This window comes from Biomphalaria glabrata, chromosome 13 (assembly GCF_947242115.1).
Source record: "Biomphalaria glabrata chromosome 13, xgBioGlab47.1, whole genome shotgun sequence".
NCBI lineage: Eukaryota > Metazoa > Mollusca > Gastropoda > Planorbidae > Biomphalaria > Biomphalaria glabrata.
The window spans coordinates 7,528,723-7,546,667 of NC_074723.1; the positions used below are offsets into that span (position 1 = coordinate 7,528,723).

Sequence of the window (17,945 nt, forward strand, 5' to 3'; positions counted from 1 at the left end):
GTCCATCACACTGTTAAGGCCGCCTCTGGGCTATACCACGGGTTTTCAAAAGTACTATTGCAAAAAATAAAAATACTCCGTTATTGTTTTTAACATCATGGGTATTCCACCGGTCTTCCGGCGGCTGTCTGATGTATATGTACAGTATTGAAGGGGGAGGGAAAGGGGGCTGTATACGTCATCAGAGCGCCGAAAAAGAGAAATAAAGAAGTCTTATGTAGAATTCAAAATTTCTTGTTATGTTACTGTACTGGTGGGGGGGGGGGTAATTGAAGTTTGTTCCAATTTGTTGCAAGAAAGAGGCGGGGGTTATTATTACTGACGTTACGCAATATCTAGACGTTTCCTAAGTAAGTAATTGTACAGACACCATCCATAAGGCTCTGCCAAGAGATGTGAACTGAGAATGCACTCCTTAACAGCTGGTCATTACAGCTTCATTCCGTCTGAGCGAGGGCGTGGTTATAGAATTCCCATTTCATTACAGCGTTTGATTGAATGGGAACAAATCAACTGAAAACTGCACCTCAAGAAGTTTTTTTCCAGGTGCTGCTATTGACCCAATATTTGATGGAAACTCTAGATGCCATTATTTTGTATCTCTTTGTTTCTCTGTGGTTCTATTTTGTTGCATGCTACACTTACAGTAGTAGAAAGCAAACTAATATTAGGAAGGCTTTTTTTTTATACTTTATCGGGTACTAAATATTATCTAACTACGAGGCTACGTTGTCAGTCAAGCGATATGTATATCATATAGATACCACATAGTACTTTAACAATGTGTACATACAAACTTTCTGTGGAAATTAAACTTTTAGTCACAAATGTTGTAAACAAAATCAAGTTAAATGTCTTTAGGAATATCAATGTTAATGTCTCAAGAAACATCAGGTTGTATCTGACAACAAGTCTAATTTCTCAAACATCAAGTTGCATTTCTCAAACATCAAGTTGAAATTTCTCAAACATCAAGATGACATTTCTCAAACATCAAGTTGAAATTTCTCAAACATCAAGATGAAATTTCTCAAACATCAAGATGAAATTTCTCAAACATCAAGTTGAAATTTCTCAAACATCAAGATGAAATTTCTCAAACATCAAGTTGAAATTTCTCAAACATCAAGTTGAATTTCTCAAATACCAAATTAAATGTCACAAACACCAAATTCGAAGGTCTCTAGATCAGCTCCTCTTGCTGCTGCTCTTGGCTCGTAGTTTTGCAAACACACTCTTCAAACTGACTGTCGAACGGAGCGCTGCTTACCTGACGCCCGCAGACACAAAAGCATTGGTAGCGTTGACAGATAAGCCTGAACGCCTTGCTGAACACAAAGAAGACGAAGAAGTTGACGGCGTAGTTCAGGTAATAAAGCATCTCAGAGCGGCGCTGCAGATCCAAGGAATACAGGAACGCCTGCAGGTCATCGCTGAAAAACCGGATGAAGATGGCGTACAGCCTACACACGTGACTCGGCGTGTGGATAAGCAGGAAAACTATGGATACTGCAAGGAGCATGATGCTTATGGGACCGTAAGGCGTCTGGCAGAAGAAGTGAATGTTACGATGCTGGCCTGAAATGGTAACAATAATGATCATTACGTTTTTATAGTTAGAGATCATAAGTCTAGAAAATTATTTAAGTCATTAAAAAAGTGTCTAATTCACAAGTTATTTTCTTAGGTTAAAAAAAAAAGAAAACTACGATCGAATCATTTTCTGCAATGCAGTGGCGTAGTTAGGGTGGGGGGAGGAGGGGGAAAATTTGAAAATCCCCCAGGACCACACTTGAGGGGGGCCCCAAATGAGTGCTTTTTTTTACATTAAAAATTAAATATTACGCAAAATGCAGTGGCCCCCAAAGAGGTCAAGCCCCCCCCCCCCAGGGCCCCCAAACGATTGAATATTTCTGGCTACACCCCTGCTGCAATGCAAGTTTAAGAGGAATCAAAATAAAGGGAGTTTGGAATTTCATTACAGCGAGTGGCTCCTTAGTTTTATAAGCAATTAGCTGATTTTGATATATATTTGTTTAAAGCACTATGAACGATAGAGCGAAATAACATTACACTAACATTTTTCTTTATTGACAGGTGTGTCACTAGTGACCCATCATAATAGTGATTGGTAATATGAAAAAATAAACCAATCTTTTGAAAATTTCTGAACTTTTAAAGAACATTCACAATCACACACACACACAAGCACACGCACACAGTCTCAGAAATAACGCAACTAGGGATACGATTTATATAATGGAAATAGAGTGGCGCTCTAACAACATGAGTTTTTTTTTTTTTAAGAATGATACAAACAGGGCCGGATTTAAGGGAAAGCAGGGGCGGTTAGAGCCCAGGGGGACTCAACAAGAAAGGGGTCGCCACAAAAGAGAAAAAAAAAATCCGAATTTCGACGGTTCAGAAACTTTCAAGGTTGTTTTTTTTTTAAGTGTACGATTGTAGCATGCTCGGAGTACGTAAATACATCTCCGGTCTTACGACAGGGCGTCTACCAAGAGCCTTACCCTCCTTAAACTCAAAAAAAATTATAATAGGAAAACTAAACATATGTATATTAAATATTTTTTAAGGAAAGTAAGATTAAATTTACAAGGATCAAACGTCGCCCCCCCCCTCCCCCAAATATAGCATGCTTTAATTTAAAAGTATTTTCATTCATAGGTGGATCTTTATTAAAGCTTTTCAAAGAATTGTAGGGGCCTCCACGTACTCCACATCGGCCCTGGATACAAAATCTGATTATGTATTTAAAACAGCCACAAATTTGTTCATAATTTTATGTGGTATGATTTGGAAAATCTGCAGAGAAACAAATAAAAAAAGAGAGAACATTATTGAAATAATTTGCTGGGTTTGAAAAAATAATAATCCTTAAATCTCCCAGACATTTTTAAGAAGATTTTATTTTGCATTAATAATCTCCCTTTGGCCCGTGCGGCAGAAGTGTTTATCAGGAGAAAAAAACACAACTCTCGCAGCTCATGAATGAAATTTTTAGGTCGGTGTTGTTGTGTTTGTTTATTTTCTTTTTCATTCTCCGACTGCATTCTAAGATTTCAAACGTCTTCCAGAAAACTCGTCTGGCTAAATCTCCCCCACACTTGTGCTCTTATCGAACTGATGGGACACGAACACACACACACGATCACACACACAGGCAATAGAATACAAGTCTATGACGAAGGAAGACCCGAGAAAGCGGTAAAAAAAAACACTTAAAAAATCTATCCATACGTGAATCTTTTGTTCGTGTTAAAAAGAAAAACGCTAGCAACGGAAATGATAATACAAAGGATTGAACAGAGCAGACGTGGTCGTTGATTATGGTTAGGTAACAAATCAATAGTGTTTTTTTTTTTTAAATTTATATTGTACTGAAACAAAACAAATGATAATAATGTAGCGAGCAGACGGTGGCGCGCGTGTATGTCAGTGAGCTTGTGTATATGTGTGTGTGTGTGACTGTTAGAAGTAACATATTGAATAATTGTGAGAGTTTGTGTGAATGTATATGATTGTGATATTGATTGGACCGTTGGGACAACCACACATGATCTGTCGAAAGTGTTTCTCCATTTTGTTTTGGTCTTTTCAATAGATATGCCTGTTCATTCATATATATATATATATATATATATATATATATATATATATATATATATATATATATATATATATATATATATAAATATATGCGGGCCCCCATTCGCAAAAATTTTTGTAATGCGGCCCTCGATAGGAAATGGTTGCCCACCCCTGATCTATCTGATTTGACTGTTCGCAAATATGCAAGCGTGTAGGTTTAAAACTTTCTTAGAAACGCCCACACAATATAAAAGTTAATGGTTATGTGTCAGGTACTAGAGAGAGAGATAAGCACTGGGGCGCTGCAGGGGTGCGTTCTTTCACCAGTTGGCCTAAGATGGACCATCGAAACCACTGAACAACAATCCTTAGCGCTAACCAAACGAACAGGCAGACATCGACACAAATGACATACAAATCCCAGGAACTGATATCCCCATCCACTTTGCACAACGATCATAGGCCTTTTCGCAGATAGCGAGAGACAGTACCATTTGACTACATCAGATCATAGGCGCTTGGCTTCCGAACCGGAAGGGAGGGTCCTGGGTTCGAATCTCGGTGAAGACTGGTATTTTAAATATCGGGATATTTAGGGCGCCTCTCAGTCCAATCCAGCTCTAATGGGTACCTGACATTAGTAGGGGAAAAGTAAAAGCGGTTGGTCGTTGTGCTGGCCACATGACACCATCATTAACAGATGACCTTTACATCATCTGCCCTATATATCTCATGGTCTGAATTGGGAACTCTTTTTTACTTACATCAGATGTGGACAAAGTGGTCAGCTCCTCCCCATTAAAACCAAAACAGAAATATTTTAAAACTCCTTTATTCCAGTTTTAGTCGGGGTGTCTCAAGGTCTTTCGACGTCACTGAAAAGTACACAGGAGCCCAAATTCATCAGGCGCTGGTCGTGTATGTATTTTTGTATGTATGAGAATATTGTTTGTGTTTACATCTATATTGTTTTTGTTATAGCAGTAATGGTGAGGTGAAAACTGTAGTCATTTGTTGAAGCAATAAAATTATCTAAACTATCTACCCACTATAGATAATGTATTTCTCAAAAAGCTATGCGGAAAAAATCACAAAGGAAAAAAAAATTGTGCACACAGTTAATTGTAAAATATAACAGTACACATAACAGTTTTAGTACTTTTTTTTATTTCTCTTCTCTAGTTTCTAATTACTTGAATTGAAACGTTTGAATATAAATGAAGAAGATCTTGGCCTTTTGTATAGACCAAAAAATGTTTTTAAGTGCTAAGAAACGGGGTCCCGGGGGGGGGGGCCTCCTTCGTTTTGCGTAATATTTAATATAAAAAAACCAAACAGTTTCAAACACTCGTTTGGGGCCCCCTTCTAGTGGGGGGGGGGGGCCAAGGGGATTTTAAAAATTCTCCCCTGTTGATGGTCTATTTTGTTGATGAGTATATATATGTTACTGGTGCATGCGAGTCCATATGACACAACAACAGAATGAATCAAGAATATACTTAATAACGCAGGCTGATAACTTCAACAATTTAATAAACAATAAAAAGGGCACAGTCCTCTGTCGTCGCTAGCCTAGCGTCGTCCTCTTAGGCGTCTTGTCCGTTATTCTTTTTGTTCATAATCCTACTCTGTTCTTACTCGTCACATTACTTAGGAAAAACCCGATTCACATCAACTTCTACGCATCTTGTGTCATTACATATTTCCTCCCCCCTTTATCAAAAAAAAAAAATTTTGTCAATTTTTTTTTCAGTCTAAAACACTATCCCTACTGTCATGTCTGTACAATATATATGGCCAAAATTTTGGGGAAAGACAAAACAAACATATATCTTGATCTTGATGGACATCATAATGTTTCCCATCTTCATCAGTTCCCTGGTAAAATTGTCCATGTTCCTATGTCACAAAGTTCACACTGTAGTTGAATGTTGACACCAAGAAAACAATACAGTTCCAATACAGTTATTAGTAAGAAAATATCTGGTATGCGGTGTTCTAATCATCACTCATTGACGATAAAATAGTATAGTACAGTGTAATAGTTTCACCAACCAATAGTACTAAGTCCATCAAGACATGTATACAGTCCCCATATGACGATGCCTTTGTCGATTCCACAGACATAAAACAAGAGTTTTTCAGAGTAAATACACATGTATATAGTCCACATACGAAGATGCCTTTGCTGACTCCATAGGCATAAATCAGAGTTTTTCAGAGTAAATACTGTCATTGGCTATATGTTCACGGCTGGTCGCCTCACATCACACCAAACCTTTCCTGTCAGACAAAATGTAATATTTGTGTCAAAACAGCTTTCCAAATTATTCTACTTAACTTTTTTTTTGGGTACCAATAAGTATATTTTCTCTCCACTTACCATTTCCAAACTGACCTAGCCTTTTACTAATGGATGATAATGATTATATAAAAAAAATAATGACTGTAGATGATCATACTTACTTTAATTTACACCTTTGACTTCAATTATTGAAATTTTATAATTATCTCCCTTGATTTAATAAAATTCCCAATTTATATTTTACTGAGTTATCTTCCTTTAAAGGAAATAAAATATATATAGTCCATATATAAACAACTTATTCATACCCATTGACTAAAACATATACATATATATACATGCATAAACAAATCAAAATGAATAATCATTATTTACAACAGTTTATCTCACTGTAACTCTTCAAAGTATTTCCCTTTCTCATCAACATGGGCTTATGAGTGCCATACTATAGCATACAAATAAATATCATAACATATACAACTTATTTACAATCTAAAAGAACTCAACATGTTCATGCACTATACAATTAAACCATTGCTAGTATATATATCTATATATACTTATAAGTAAACCATCAAGAATTTACTTTCTCCAACTATATTCTGCTTCTCCATTTCTTCTCTGGTAAGGTCCATATGACCTACAATTGTCCCTTGTACCCTGGTACTCATCAGAGTTACATCTTCTCTGAGGGTTCCCTCTATGATACTGTCTATCATAGGTATTGCTATCAAAATTTCTGCCATACTCATAATGGTCAGATCTTCTATCTGAATAGTCACAACTTCTGCATTGCCTGGCAATATGTCCCTTTCTTTGACATTTAAAACAAATAATGTTTCTTCTTACTTTACCATAAGAATTTCTTTGTCTCATTTTGTATTCATGTCTTCTATTCCCGCTATCTATCTCTCTTTGAGTCAGTTCCTTTAGTCCATGTATATTGCCTAAAAGCAAATCATGAGACAATCCTGGTATTGCTAAACCTTTACAATAACCAGTATAAAATGGTGTTTCTAAGAAAACTTTACAGGCTTGATAGCGCTTGATACTGCCATCTATCAACCTTACTTTTTTCTCATAGCCTAATAAACAATCTGGTTTAACTAAGTTACTCCTAATTCCAACTGTACTGCATCCAGAATCTTTGATAAACCTCATAGGTTTCCCATTGATAAAACCAGAGTGTACTCTCACTCTGCTGGTTTCATCTTCTGCAAAATTTATTTCTTCTACACCCCAACAATAGTTCATCTCTTCTACTTCTTCATTATCACTACTTTCTCTACTATCCCTATCATTGGTGAAATACACTCTACTTTTGTTATTTCTGTTTCTGTTCTCTTTAAACTCAACTTTCCTGCTCTGCTTTCTGTAATTATTCCTATTTTCTGATCTATTGTACTTCACTTGTTTACAGTGTGCTGCAATATGTCCTCTACCTTGACAATTAAAACAGATTATCTCTCTATAGTCACTATTATCTCTATTTCTATCATTTCTGCTTTCATGTCTATCTTTACTCTTAGTTTCTTTACTATATCCTACAAAATCAATGTGTTTCTTGTCTTTATTTGAAAATGAATTATTAGGATAAGCACTGCTGTAAGTTCTCATAATAATAACTATGTCCTCTAAAGTTTTTGGTTTTCTCTCTTTTATAAATGACTGTAACTGAGATTCACATTTGTTTGTAAAGTTATCTATCAAAAAAAAGTTTTTAAGTCCCTCATAGCTTTGATCTATTTGCTCAAATGACATCCATTTACTGAAATAATCTTTTTCAAGATTTACTGTTGTTTGAGGATCTATCTGACTACTAGGAAAATTTTCAAAATATTTTTTCCTAAATGTACTGGCATTATGACCATAGGCATTAAGAAGCTCTTTCTTTAATATATCATAACTATTCTGAATGGTATGATCATGGTTCTGACAAATAGTTAATGCTTGACCTTGAACAAAATCAAGTAAGATTTGAGACCATTCATTTTCTCTTATGTTACAACTGCTCATTTTGATCTCAAAACGCTTTAAATAGTCTGAAATACTGTCTTTATCTTCTTGAAAGGGCTGCATTTTCTTTCTAAGCCAATGATTAGTACTTTGATTATCCCTATTTTCATTCATGTTATTACCATTACTTGTATTATTACTATTGTTTATGTTTTCACTCTGAACAGTAGGCCTATCATTTGTGTTTTGTTTTTTCAATTCAGCATCTAACCTCAATTTCTCTAAATCATATTGTAATTTCCTATCTGCTTCTTCTTTTATTAATTGTGCATCTAGTTTATTCTTTTCCATTTCTATCTTATCTATTCTATCTCTCTCTATTGTCACCATTTGCTGTACATAGCTAGTTAGGTCCTTTCCTTTAAGTTCTAGCTGTTTAGCCTCAGCAATAATTTGCTGGCGAAAAGTCTCCATATAATCAAAGTTTGGAGCTGTTGCCATTATGCTTATTTTATTTTAAACAATGTCTCAATATAGTTTTGATATGGCCTCCCTATTGGCCTAAATATCACAATTTAGTTTTCACAAAAACTCACTTTCAAATACTTCTTGTAATATATATATATATATTTATATATTTAAATACCTTTGCTCAATGTTATATCAAGAAATATTACCTCAGTGGACTTACTCACAGCCACAATACTTGAATACAACTCAAAATTTTATATCACCTTAATTCAGTGAACTTACTTTAGGCCACATAAACAAATATCATATACCTTTATCAATACCTCAATACTTAATTCAATGGACTTACTTCTTGCCAATAAATACCCCTAGGACTATTCTAGTCACTAGTCTAGATTCAATACAACTTCAATACAACTTCAAATAGATAAATCAATATTATACCTCCAACAGTAAATCACAATCCAGTGATACTGACAAAAAATTTTATTCTGACCAATTAGACTGTGTTTAAACACATCTATAAAATAATGTCAACCGATTAATCGGGACAAAAGATCTATTTATAAATAATTACTCCTTAGACTCAGTTGTCCTCAGGATAAAATAGATCTAAGGCTCTCATAGGTATAACAATTTAGTTAATACCTGGAAACAATCTAGAATTTATAATCTAGATTAAACGTGGCTTACCTTATCTACTTAAGATAAAATTACTAATATATAATTAGAATAATGTAAAATAAACATAATAAGACACAAAAAAAATAAATCTATTCTAATGAGATGAGACTTTTTAGAGGAAGTATACACTGAAAGAGACAAATAAAGATAACTTCACTTGACTTCTAAAAAAAAATAAAATGTACGTGGATACGAACAAAACAAGACAATCTAAACAATCATCGAGACTTTATTAAATGGAGCAGGTCCACTTTCTAATGTGTCCTATAATGACGCCCTTATCAGGCAACCTGCTCTTAACAAAGATCTACTGTCCCTAATAGACTTAATTTAATAATAATGGAGAGAAAAAATAAACTTATCTTTAGTTAGATCCCCTTTGTTCAGTCCACGGAGCTACAACGGTCAGTTCCACACAAGTTCCCCACTGTCTTAGTCTTAGGCAAGGCAAGGTGTGCTCCCACAATGGCTATTCGACAGGCAGTACTGAGTTAGGCCAATCTCTCCTGGTGCTGCCACAGTATGGTACGAATCTCAGATAAAGTCCTCTGGTCAGGTTCCAAGGTTCCGGTTCCACTTGATGATCTGTTGGTATGGTGCTGGCTTCTGTCTTCAGGTCAGGAACATAAGTCAATACTGAGACAAGCTGGTGGTGCTGTCTCAAGAGAGGTAAAAAAAATGACTAAGTCCAACTCTCTCTTTTGATGAATATAAATTAGTCAACTTTACAAGTTGAATAGATGGTCACGCAGTGTGGTAGTAGGGTATACCATCACTCGTGTGTAGATTAGATTCCAAGCTCAGCAACACTGCAACAGTCAATTAATAGCTTGAAAAACAAACCTGACAAGGTGACTCGATCCAACGGTCAGCTTGTAGATACTAGATATGTAGACTCAGGTGACTTTCCGTACTCACAATAAACAGATAAACCTGACAAAATGAGGTATCTTCACTCTTGAGTAGTCTTGAGGTATATATATTTAGATAGAGGTATACTGACGACGGACTGCCCTAGATCACTTACACGGACGAAATAGTTCTGGATTCAGACACAATAGATATAGTCAATATAGATCTATATATAGATCCAGGTTCAATCTAAAAATATCTAACCTGGCTGACAAAGCTAGACGCTGGTAACGGTTTCGAATTTTCTCTAATAGAAAGTCTAGATCCACTGGAACAAAGATGCCAAAATCCAGCTGCAGTCCAGATAATTAGCACAGACGTAGGGTAGATCTAGTAGAAATAAACGAATGTTAATCCAGTACTTCTCCAGTGTACTTCGCCAAGTGTAGAATTGTAGATAGATATATCCAGAACATGAAGTTAACTAGATTGTAGATCAAAATGACGCCCTGGCCGTCGGGGGTCGCCACATCTGTTGATGGTCTATTTTGTTGATGAGTATATATATGTTACTGGTGCATGCGAGTCCATATGACACAACAACAGAATGAATCAAGAATATACTTAATAACGCAGGCTGATAACTTCAACAATTTAATAAACAATAAAAAGGGCACAGTCCTCTGTCGTCGCTAGCCTAGCGTCGTCCTCTTAGGCGTCTTGTCCGTTATTCTTTTTGTTCATAATCCTACTCTGTTCTTACTCGTCACATTACTTAGGAAAAACCCGATTCACATCAACTTCTACGCATCTTGTGTCATTACACCCCCCCATCCCCCTCTCCTCCCACCCTAGCTACGCCATTGTACCCAGGCCTCAGTGGCCCTGGATATTCTATTTCTGACTCCAGATCTTGTTTATATAGTAACTGAGAACAAATAAATGAGCGACTTTGAAAATAGAACGTCTTTCATCAATTCCCTAATCGAATGGAAACAATATTCTGGGTCTTACAGCTACTCCTACAACATCAGAGAATTCTGTTGGCAAAAATGTTGTATCGCTTAATATCACTCCGTTGTAACATAAGCGTCGCTTTGTATACTTTTCAAGTAAAAAATTTACAAAATGACACGAAAAAAAAATATTTAAAAATTAAGTTACATGATTCAGAGTTAAAAAGAAACAAATTGGAAAAGTAATTGTATGATCAAAAGCTTGAACCAAAATAGAATATTGCAAATGTTTTCTTCACCTACAAAATAAAAACATTTGTTTTCCCAAGACTCTTCAATTATAAATAAAATATTAGAAGATGATTTAACACCAAAGTTATAAATAAAGATAAATAAGGAAACTGACACGTTTTGGATTGCCTGTTTTACTGAAGTACAGTGCCGGATAAAGATTGATTGATGCCTCTCACTTTCCGTGACACGTCCGGATATAATAAATCGTCTTTTGCCATGAAACTTTTGTTACAAAATAACGGTCCGGACATCCGGACACTAAAGTCACGAGATATTAAAACGGATGGTAAATAGACAGTTGGACTTCAAGTAAATTATCAGACTCTCAACGTCCGAAGCGTGCACAAGTGTTTGGACACACGGAACTAACTTAAGGCCTTCCACTACCCTCCTCACCCCACCACACACACACACACAAACTATTTAAAACCCTAACGAAAAGAAAATGGCTTTCTCAACAAAGAATATGGACTATACAAAAAAAATGCAATGAAAAAAAAAGGGGGGAGGGTGCATCGAGACAGCGTCTATTTTATTCAATGCGTGAATTTAAAATGAGCAGGATTCGGATAAATGGACATCTTACAACCAAGTTAGATCATGCCCTGGTGCCAGGGAAGTGTCACTACGACGTTGGCACAAGGACATTGGCATAATCACACTGACACAGGGCAACTGGCGTAAAGATACTGAAACATTGACACTAGCAACACACCAATAGCAACACGCCACTAGCAACATCCCACTAGCAACTCGCCACTGGCTACATGCCACTAGCAAAAGATACTTGCAAGACAATGACACAAGAGTATTGAAACAAACATGATGACACACGTATAGTGGCACAAACACCCTGACCGAGTGACAGAAAGACGAAAGCAAGGAGGTACTGACACAAAAAGGTAGCTCAAAGATTCTAACACAGACAAGAGAACAAATATACTGACAAAGGCAAGAAAACAAACATACTGACAAAGAAAAGAGAACAAAGCTACTGACACAGACAACCCAAACCAGAACACTACAATTTCAACCTGACCTAAACTTCGGCGTCTTCGAATCTTGATAAATGTTTGTACAATCGTCTGCATGATCCTGAACATGAAAAGGAAGACCAGGACAGATGGGAGAACCAAGGTTAAGGCCGTGTCAAAGTAGGTCAATCCCTCTGTGATTTGAGAGTATTCTGAAAGTTAAAATAACAACAAAAGTTACAACCTCAATTATTAAACTTAAATGTTAACACTATTTGAACAAGCATTTTGATCTTTCGTTTCGTTGCTTGTATCGCCAAAACCATTTTTTCTATTTGTTATCCGTCAATGAAACGGCACTCAATGTAATTCCGCCTACGTCAAATAGAAACTTATAGCAAGTGAATTCATGTACTTCTTTACCTTGCTTCAACCATGTAATAGACCCATAGGGGACACCACTTACTACCTTCACCTTTATAGTTTCCAGACAGTAGCTGACCTTTCTATCTTTCAATGAAACGGCACTCCCTTACACAAAAAACCACTAACTTCTTTGGCCCTTGAATTCCAAAAGCGCTTAAAGATAACGCACTTCTGGTTAGTTGTCCTGGACTGTTTAAAAATCTGTATTTATATTATTCATTGGAACAGCCAGCATTACAATGACATCCCAACATTTTTAACATCCTTCCATAGAAAACCCTTCTCCCCAACCATGGATTTGTGGGCTTTGAACTGGCCTAACAAATGGCGAATTATTTGTTAGTTTGACCAACCCTTTCTTTTTCTTTTTAGCATCCCTTAAGTGAAAGACCAGTAGTGCACAGCTCTAAACATGGCACATACTTCTATGGATCATCAGGTGAAAGCCTAAATGACATACGAAGTGTAGTTGTATCAATTAGTTTGGATCAGTCATGTAATTACGTTTGTAATAGATATAGATTAATAATAATAAATCTATGCGATTAGAAATATTTTTACCGAATTGTTTTTATTTAGCGTAATTTCATTCATTTAGCTTTCTCAATACGCTATGATCCTATCACTTGTCTGGACCAGTTGGGAAGTGGTAGGAGGGAGAAAGAAAGGGGTATCTGGGTGGCCGCTTTTTAAATGTATTTATATAAAATAAAGTCAGCGTCCTGAAGTGGAGCTGGAGGGCTAAGGCCTCCTCAGGCCAACACGCTAACCACTGAGCCAGGGAACTGCTTATGAAATTAGTTTTTATAGTTGTTGTTTTTTGGTCTACAAACAATAAGGGAAACTAATTCAACTTATACCACTTTATCATTCAAGGAAAATTTCTTTCCCTTGTTCGAGATACAAAACAAAATAATTGATTACCAATAGTTAATTAACGAATTGGTTGTTTTAGTTTTATTCTTGTGTTGGCATGTTAAAAAAATAAGTGTGCACAATTTCAGCTTGATCCGAGGAGAAATAACGTGTACAAACATTTTACCAGACAGACAAACAGTGAATTGATATAAGCTTTGTAAAAAAGAATCTCATTGGTTACCTCCGACCTCAGTGCAGACCGAGACGTTAGATATGAGTACCACGTGACTCGTCCACACCGGAAAGTGGTAACAGAGCGTAGAGAGCACGAGAAGCAGCAGGATGACGAGCTGGGCTCTTCTGGCGGTGCAGAACTTGGTCACTAGCTGAGGGTGGCAGATGCAGACGTAGTTTTCAAACGTCACCATGACGACCATCCAGACGGACATGAAGGCAGACACGTAGGTGACGAGAACTAGAATCTGGCAGACGCCGTGATAGTTGAACCACTTGACGCCTACCCTAAGGAAAAAAACACAGAAGTAGACCTACATTATAAACTGTTAAAACACACACACACACACACACACACCGAGTTCTGCTCGAGATTCATAAACTCAGTATAATGATGATTTTTACAGTATAATGATGATTTTTAAAACTAGCAAAATAAAAAATCTTAAAAAAAAAAAAAAAAGCTTATTTGAGGGAAAGAACTCCGCCCTTACAGCTATATCTCTCAATAATATAGTAGTTACTTTCCTTATTCGATATCAAACAAACTAACTAATTGTAAAATGTTTTACATGTTTCGGATGTTCCTTCAGAGTTGAAGATAATTACTTCCTAGTCCAAACCTCCCGCAGGACGACGGGGGATGGGAGCGGGCAGGGTTTGAACCCTGGACCATCGATAAATCTGAACGACAGTCCAGCGCGCAAACCGCACGACCAGGCAGCCATCCTTAATACTTACCAATACTTAATTGACTAATGTTTTACTTTTTAAATTGATTCATGTTTTATTAGTTCCAAAAAATAAATTTTTAAAGTTTCACCTTGATCCGAAAACGGGTGTGGGAGAAATCGCGTGTTCAGTTATCTACTGGGACGAAAACCTACATATTTAGCGTATCTATGAATACTGAATGATTAATTTCAAAAGATGGTATAAAACAAAATAAGTAATTACCAACTATGAATAGATTAGTTGTTTTTTTTTTTAATTGATCTTTGATCCTGTTTATGCCAATGGATAATTAAGCAAAGTTTCCACTTGATCCCAGAATGAGTATGGAAGAAATAACATGGACACACTTTTTACCAGACAGACAGAAAGACAGAGTGAGTTGATAGAAGCTTTGTAAAAAAAAGGTCAGCACTTATCCTAACAGAGTAAGACGTTGTTTTTTTTTTTTTTTTGAAATATCCGAGAACCTTAAAGCTTTTAAAGCTCTTTAATGGCATGACCGGAGGAAACGGTACGATGTAAGAGGGGGGGGGGGAGGGAGAGGGAGGGGGCCGAAACCAGTCAGCCTGTTTCGGAGTTTTGTTTTTGCCTGTTTCGGAGTTTTGTTTTTCCTTTGTTTTTTTTCTTATCATTATGTTCTTTGACAAATTAAAATGATGCTATGTATGTTTCCTCGTCTTGAGTATTTTCGTGAGAAATTTTAAACATTTAACGTTCTGTTATCGATTCTTATATCCGGTTTATATTAGTTAAGAACAAAAAATACAGTAACGTAAACAAAGAAAAAAAACAATATTAAGAAATGTGAAGGTCATGTAAGTTATCATAAAAAAAAGTAAAAAAAAAAAAGAAATTGATTAAGATTGGCAGAAATTTTTGAATAAATAGGAAAACTAAATAATATCAAGGACGCTATTTTGAAAGATGTCTGTCGCCAGCACTATATTTCTTTTATTTACTACAATATTAGAGAAATAGATTGTAGAGAACACTTAAAATTATCTCATACCTTTTAAAATGTGTGGCTTTTAAACACTTTCTGTAATAATATCTACAATAAACTCACCTGGTTCCGTCTTCGCACCTCTTTACCTCTTCCATTCACACGAATCAATCCTCAGCACCGGATTTAGATTTGATAAGGCCCTAAGCCACCTAACCCTAATACTAACCTAAGCTATTTGAAATAGTGGGACCTTGTAATAAACATAAGGCAAGATTTCCTTTGCTATTTCTTTCAAAGGATTGACAATATCCCTTGAACTAGTTTTGAGAGGATCCCAAGCAAGGGACCTAAGCTATAGCTTATTTTGCCTATAGGTAAATCCAGCACTGGAGACGCAGTGGCTGAGTGGCAAAGCGCTTCGCTTCCGAATCCAGGGTTCCGGGTTGGAATCCTGGCGAAGACTTGGATTTCGAATTTCGGGATTTTAGGGCGCCTCTGAGTCCAACCAGCTCTAATGGGTACATGACATTAGTTGGGAAAAAGTAAAGGCGGTTGGTCGTTGTGCTGGCCACATGACACCCTGCTCGTTAAGCGTGGGCCACAGAAACAGATGACTTTTACATCATCTGCCCCATAGATCGCAAAGTCTGAAAGATGTACTTTACTCTTACTTTAAATCCTGCACAACCAAATCCTACCCAAAATTTCACCAGACACTCGACACACAAGCAAACACAGTACATACCAAGTAATACCATAAAAACTATTACCACACTTACCTGTCCAGCCAGACGACAAACAGAGAGGTCAAGAAAAAAGCATCAGTCACACTTTTGAACAGCAGGTAGTTGACGCAAGACTTCTGCTTCATTGATTTGATCATGAATATCCCAAAGGAAGAGACATTTCCCAGAAATCCAAGAACACACAGAGAGGGAATAAAATATTTTTGTACTCGTGCCAGAGTCTCAAACATAGACTCTCTCAGAGAGTACAAATCCTGATACCCAGAGTATGATGTCTCGTTTCCATCTGCATTGGATAAGTTCAAATAGTCAATGCTCTCGTAGATCTTGATTTCTTCAATCTGCATTGTAATTAGTGGATATTTGTTACAAGTTTCAGATCTGAAAGAAAAATTGGAAAATACTCATTAATGTTATGCTGGGCTAGGCTTGGTTACCTTGGCTACCTGTCAGCAAGGGGTAAAGTAAACGAGTAAAATTCCCCTTTCAGAACTTGTGATCTATAGGGAAGATGAATGTTAAGATCATCTATTTCTTTGGCCAACGTTTAACGAACAGGGTGTCATGTGACCAGCACAACAACCAACCGTTTTACTTCCCCAACTAAAGTCAGGTACCCATTAGAGTTGTGTGGACTCAGGGGCGCCCTAAAAATCCAGAAACTCAAAAACCCAGTCAGAGACGGCCTTATCAGAGCACAGGGTCTTGGTCGAGTATCATATGCGGGCCCCTAACCACAACACGCTAACGGGCTCGTCCGCCTCTAACGCCGTAGGCCTTATTTTTTGCTACTGAACATAGTTTCTTAAGTAGGGACCGTACTAGTGGTCTTTTATTAATTACACAATGTGTTGTAATTGTTCTGCTTGAAAGATTTCTCCTTTTAAGGTTAATAAACGTAACTATGATTCAGAAACATTTTGCATGAAAAATGAACAAACTAGATAACAATAGTTTCTGCTAAGCTGGAGTCGGAAAGTAATTAATAATTACGGAGAACAAGAATTCTTGCAATACCAAATAATTGTTTAGACCGTCACAGACTTATTCAGTTACGGAACTTTTCTGGCATGTCGCTTTGAACTAATAATAATTTTATGTATCTTTTACCCAATGAGCGGTCCGAACCCAAATTGATATTTTTTGAACAGCAAGGTGAGTGTCACGAATGATTGTGTGTATGTATGCATAATCTATTTTTACATTTGCGCGAATGACCGGAAGTGTGTTAGTTAGTTGTCAGAGAGAGTCCAGCGTGTGATATGCCGTAAAGATGATTCAAGTTTCTGTGTTTTATCGAGTGTGACTTGTTTATTTGGAACCAGGGACACCTAAACGTATCGAGACCTAACGTAGTTTCTAGCGAATTATCAGTAGATATAATAGAGTAGCTGTAAGACATTTGCGATAGGAGCTACAGTTGTCCTTTGGCGTTCGCAGATCTGTCTTCGCGGAAGGGCTATACCACTGGTACCACTCCCGAGTTTTTGTTTGTTTGTTTGTTTCTTTGTACCTCTTCTTGTTTGTTTGTTTTTAACACGGATTTTCCCACGGCCCAACGATGTATATGCACAGTAGCCTGATGGGAAAAAATACGTCATCGCCAATCTCTCTGGATGCTGATTAGCCGAAATAACCGTATAGCACATTAACTGGTAAAAACAATACCAATCGTTATAATAAGGTCTCAAGTCACATCAAAAACATTTATCATGTAAAGGTTATTAAGATAATAAAAAAATGTCATTTAGGAGATTAAAGTGTTCTTAGATGTCTTGTGATAGTGTACATATATGGAATTAAATACAGCGGAAATTTTAATTTGGCGGCAGGTCTTGGAACGTATCCCCCCCCCCTCGAAAGTCAAGAAAAACTTTATTTCTTTATTAATGTTCATTT

General features: G+C 36.6%; 1 protein-coding gene across 1 annotated transcript in view; it reads right to left on the reverse strand.

Annotated features, from left to right (window-relative positions):
- Positions 1 to 261: 261 nt before the first annotated feature.
- Positions 262 to 17,945, reverse strand: part of LOC106075344 (FMRFamide peptide receptor frpr-18-like) — a 29,963-nt gene continuing 12,279 nt past the window's right edge. Inside the window, exons 2-5 of the mRNA XM_056007785.1 lie at positions 16,080 to 16,427; positions 13,627 to 13,907; positions 12,167 to 12,313; positions 262 to 1,578 (exon numbers count right to left, since the gene is read on the reverse strand). Coding sequence (XP_055863760.1) covers positions 1,184 to 1,578; positions 12,167 to 12,313; positions 13,627 to 13,907; positions 16,080 to 16,393 — 1,137 coding nt within the window. The 5' untranslated portion in view covers positions 16,394 to 16,427 and the 3' untranslated portion in view covers positions 262 to 1,183. The remainder of the gene's footprint in view (positions 1,579 to 12,166; positions 12,314 to 13,626; positions 13,908 to 16,079; positions 16,428 to 17,945) is intronic.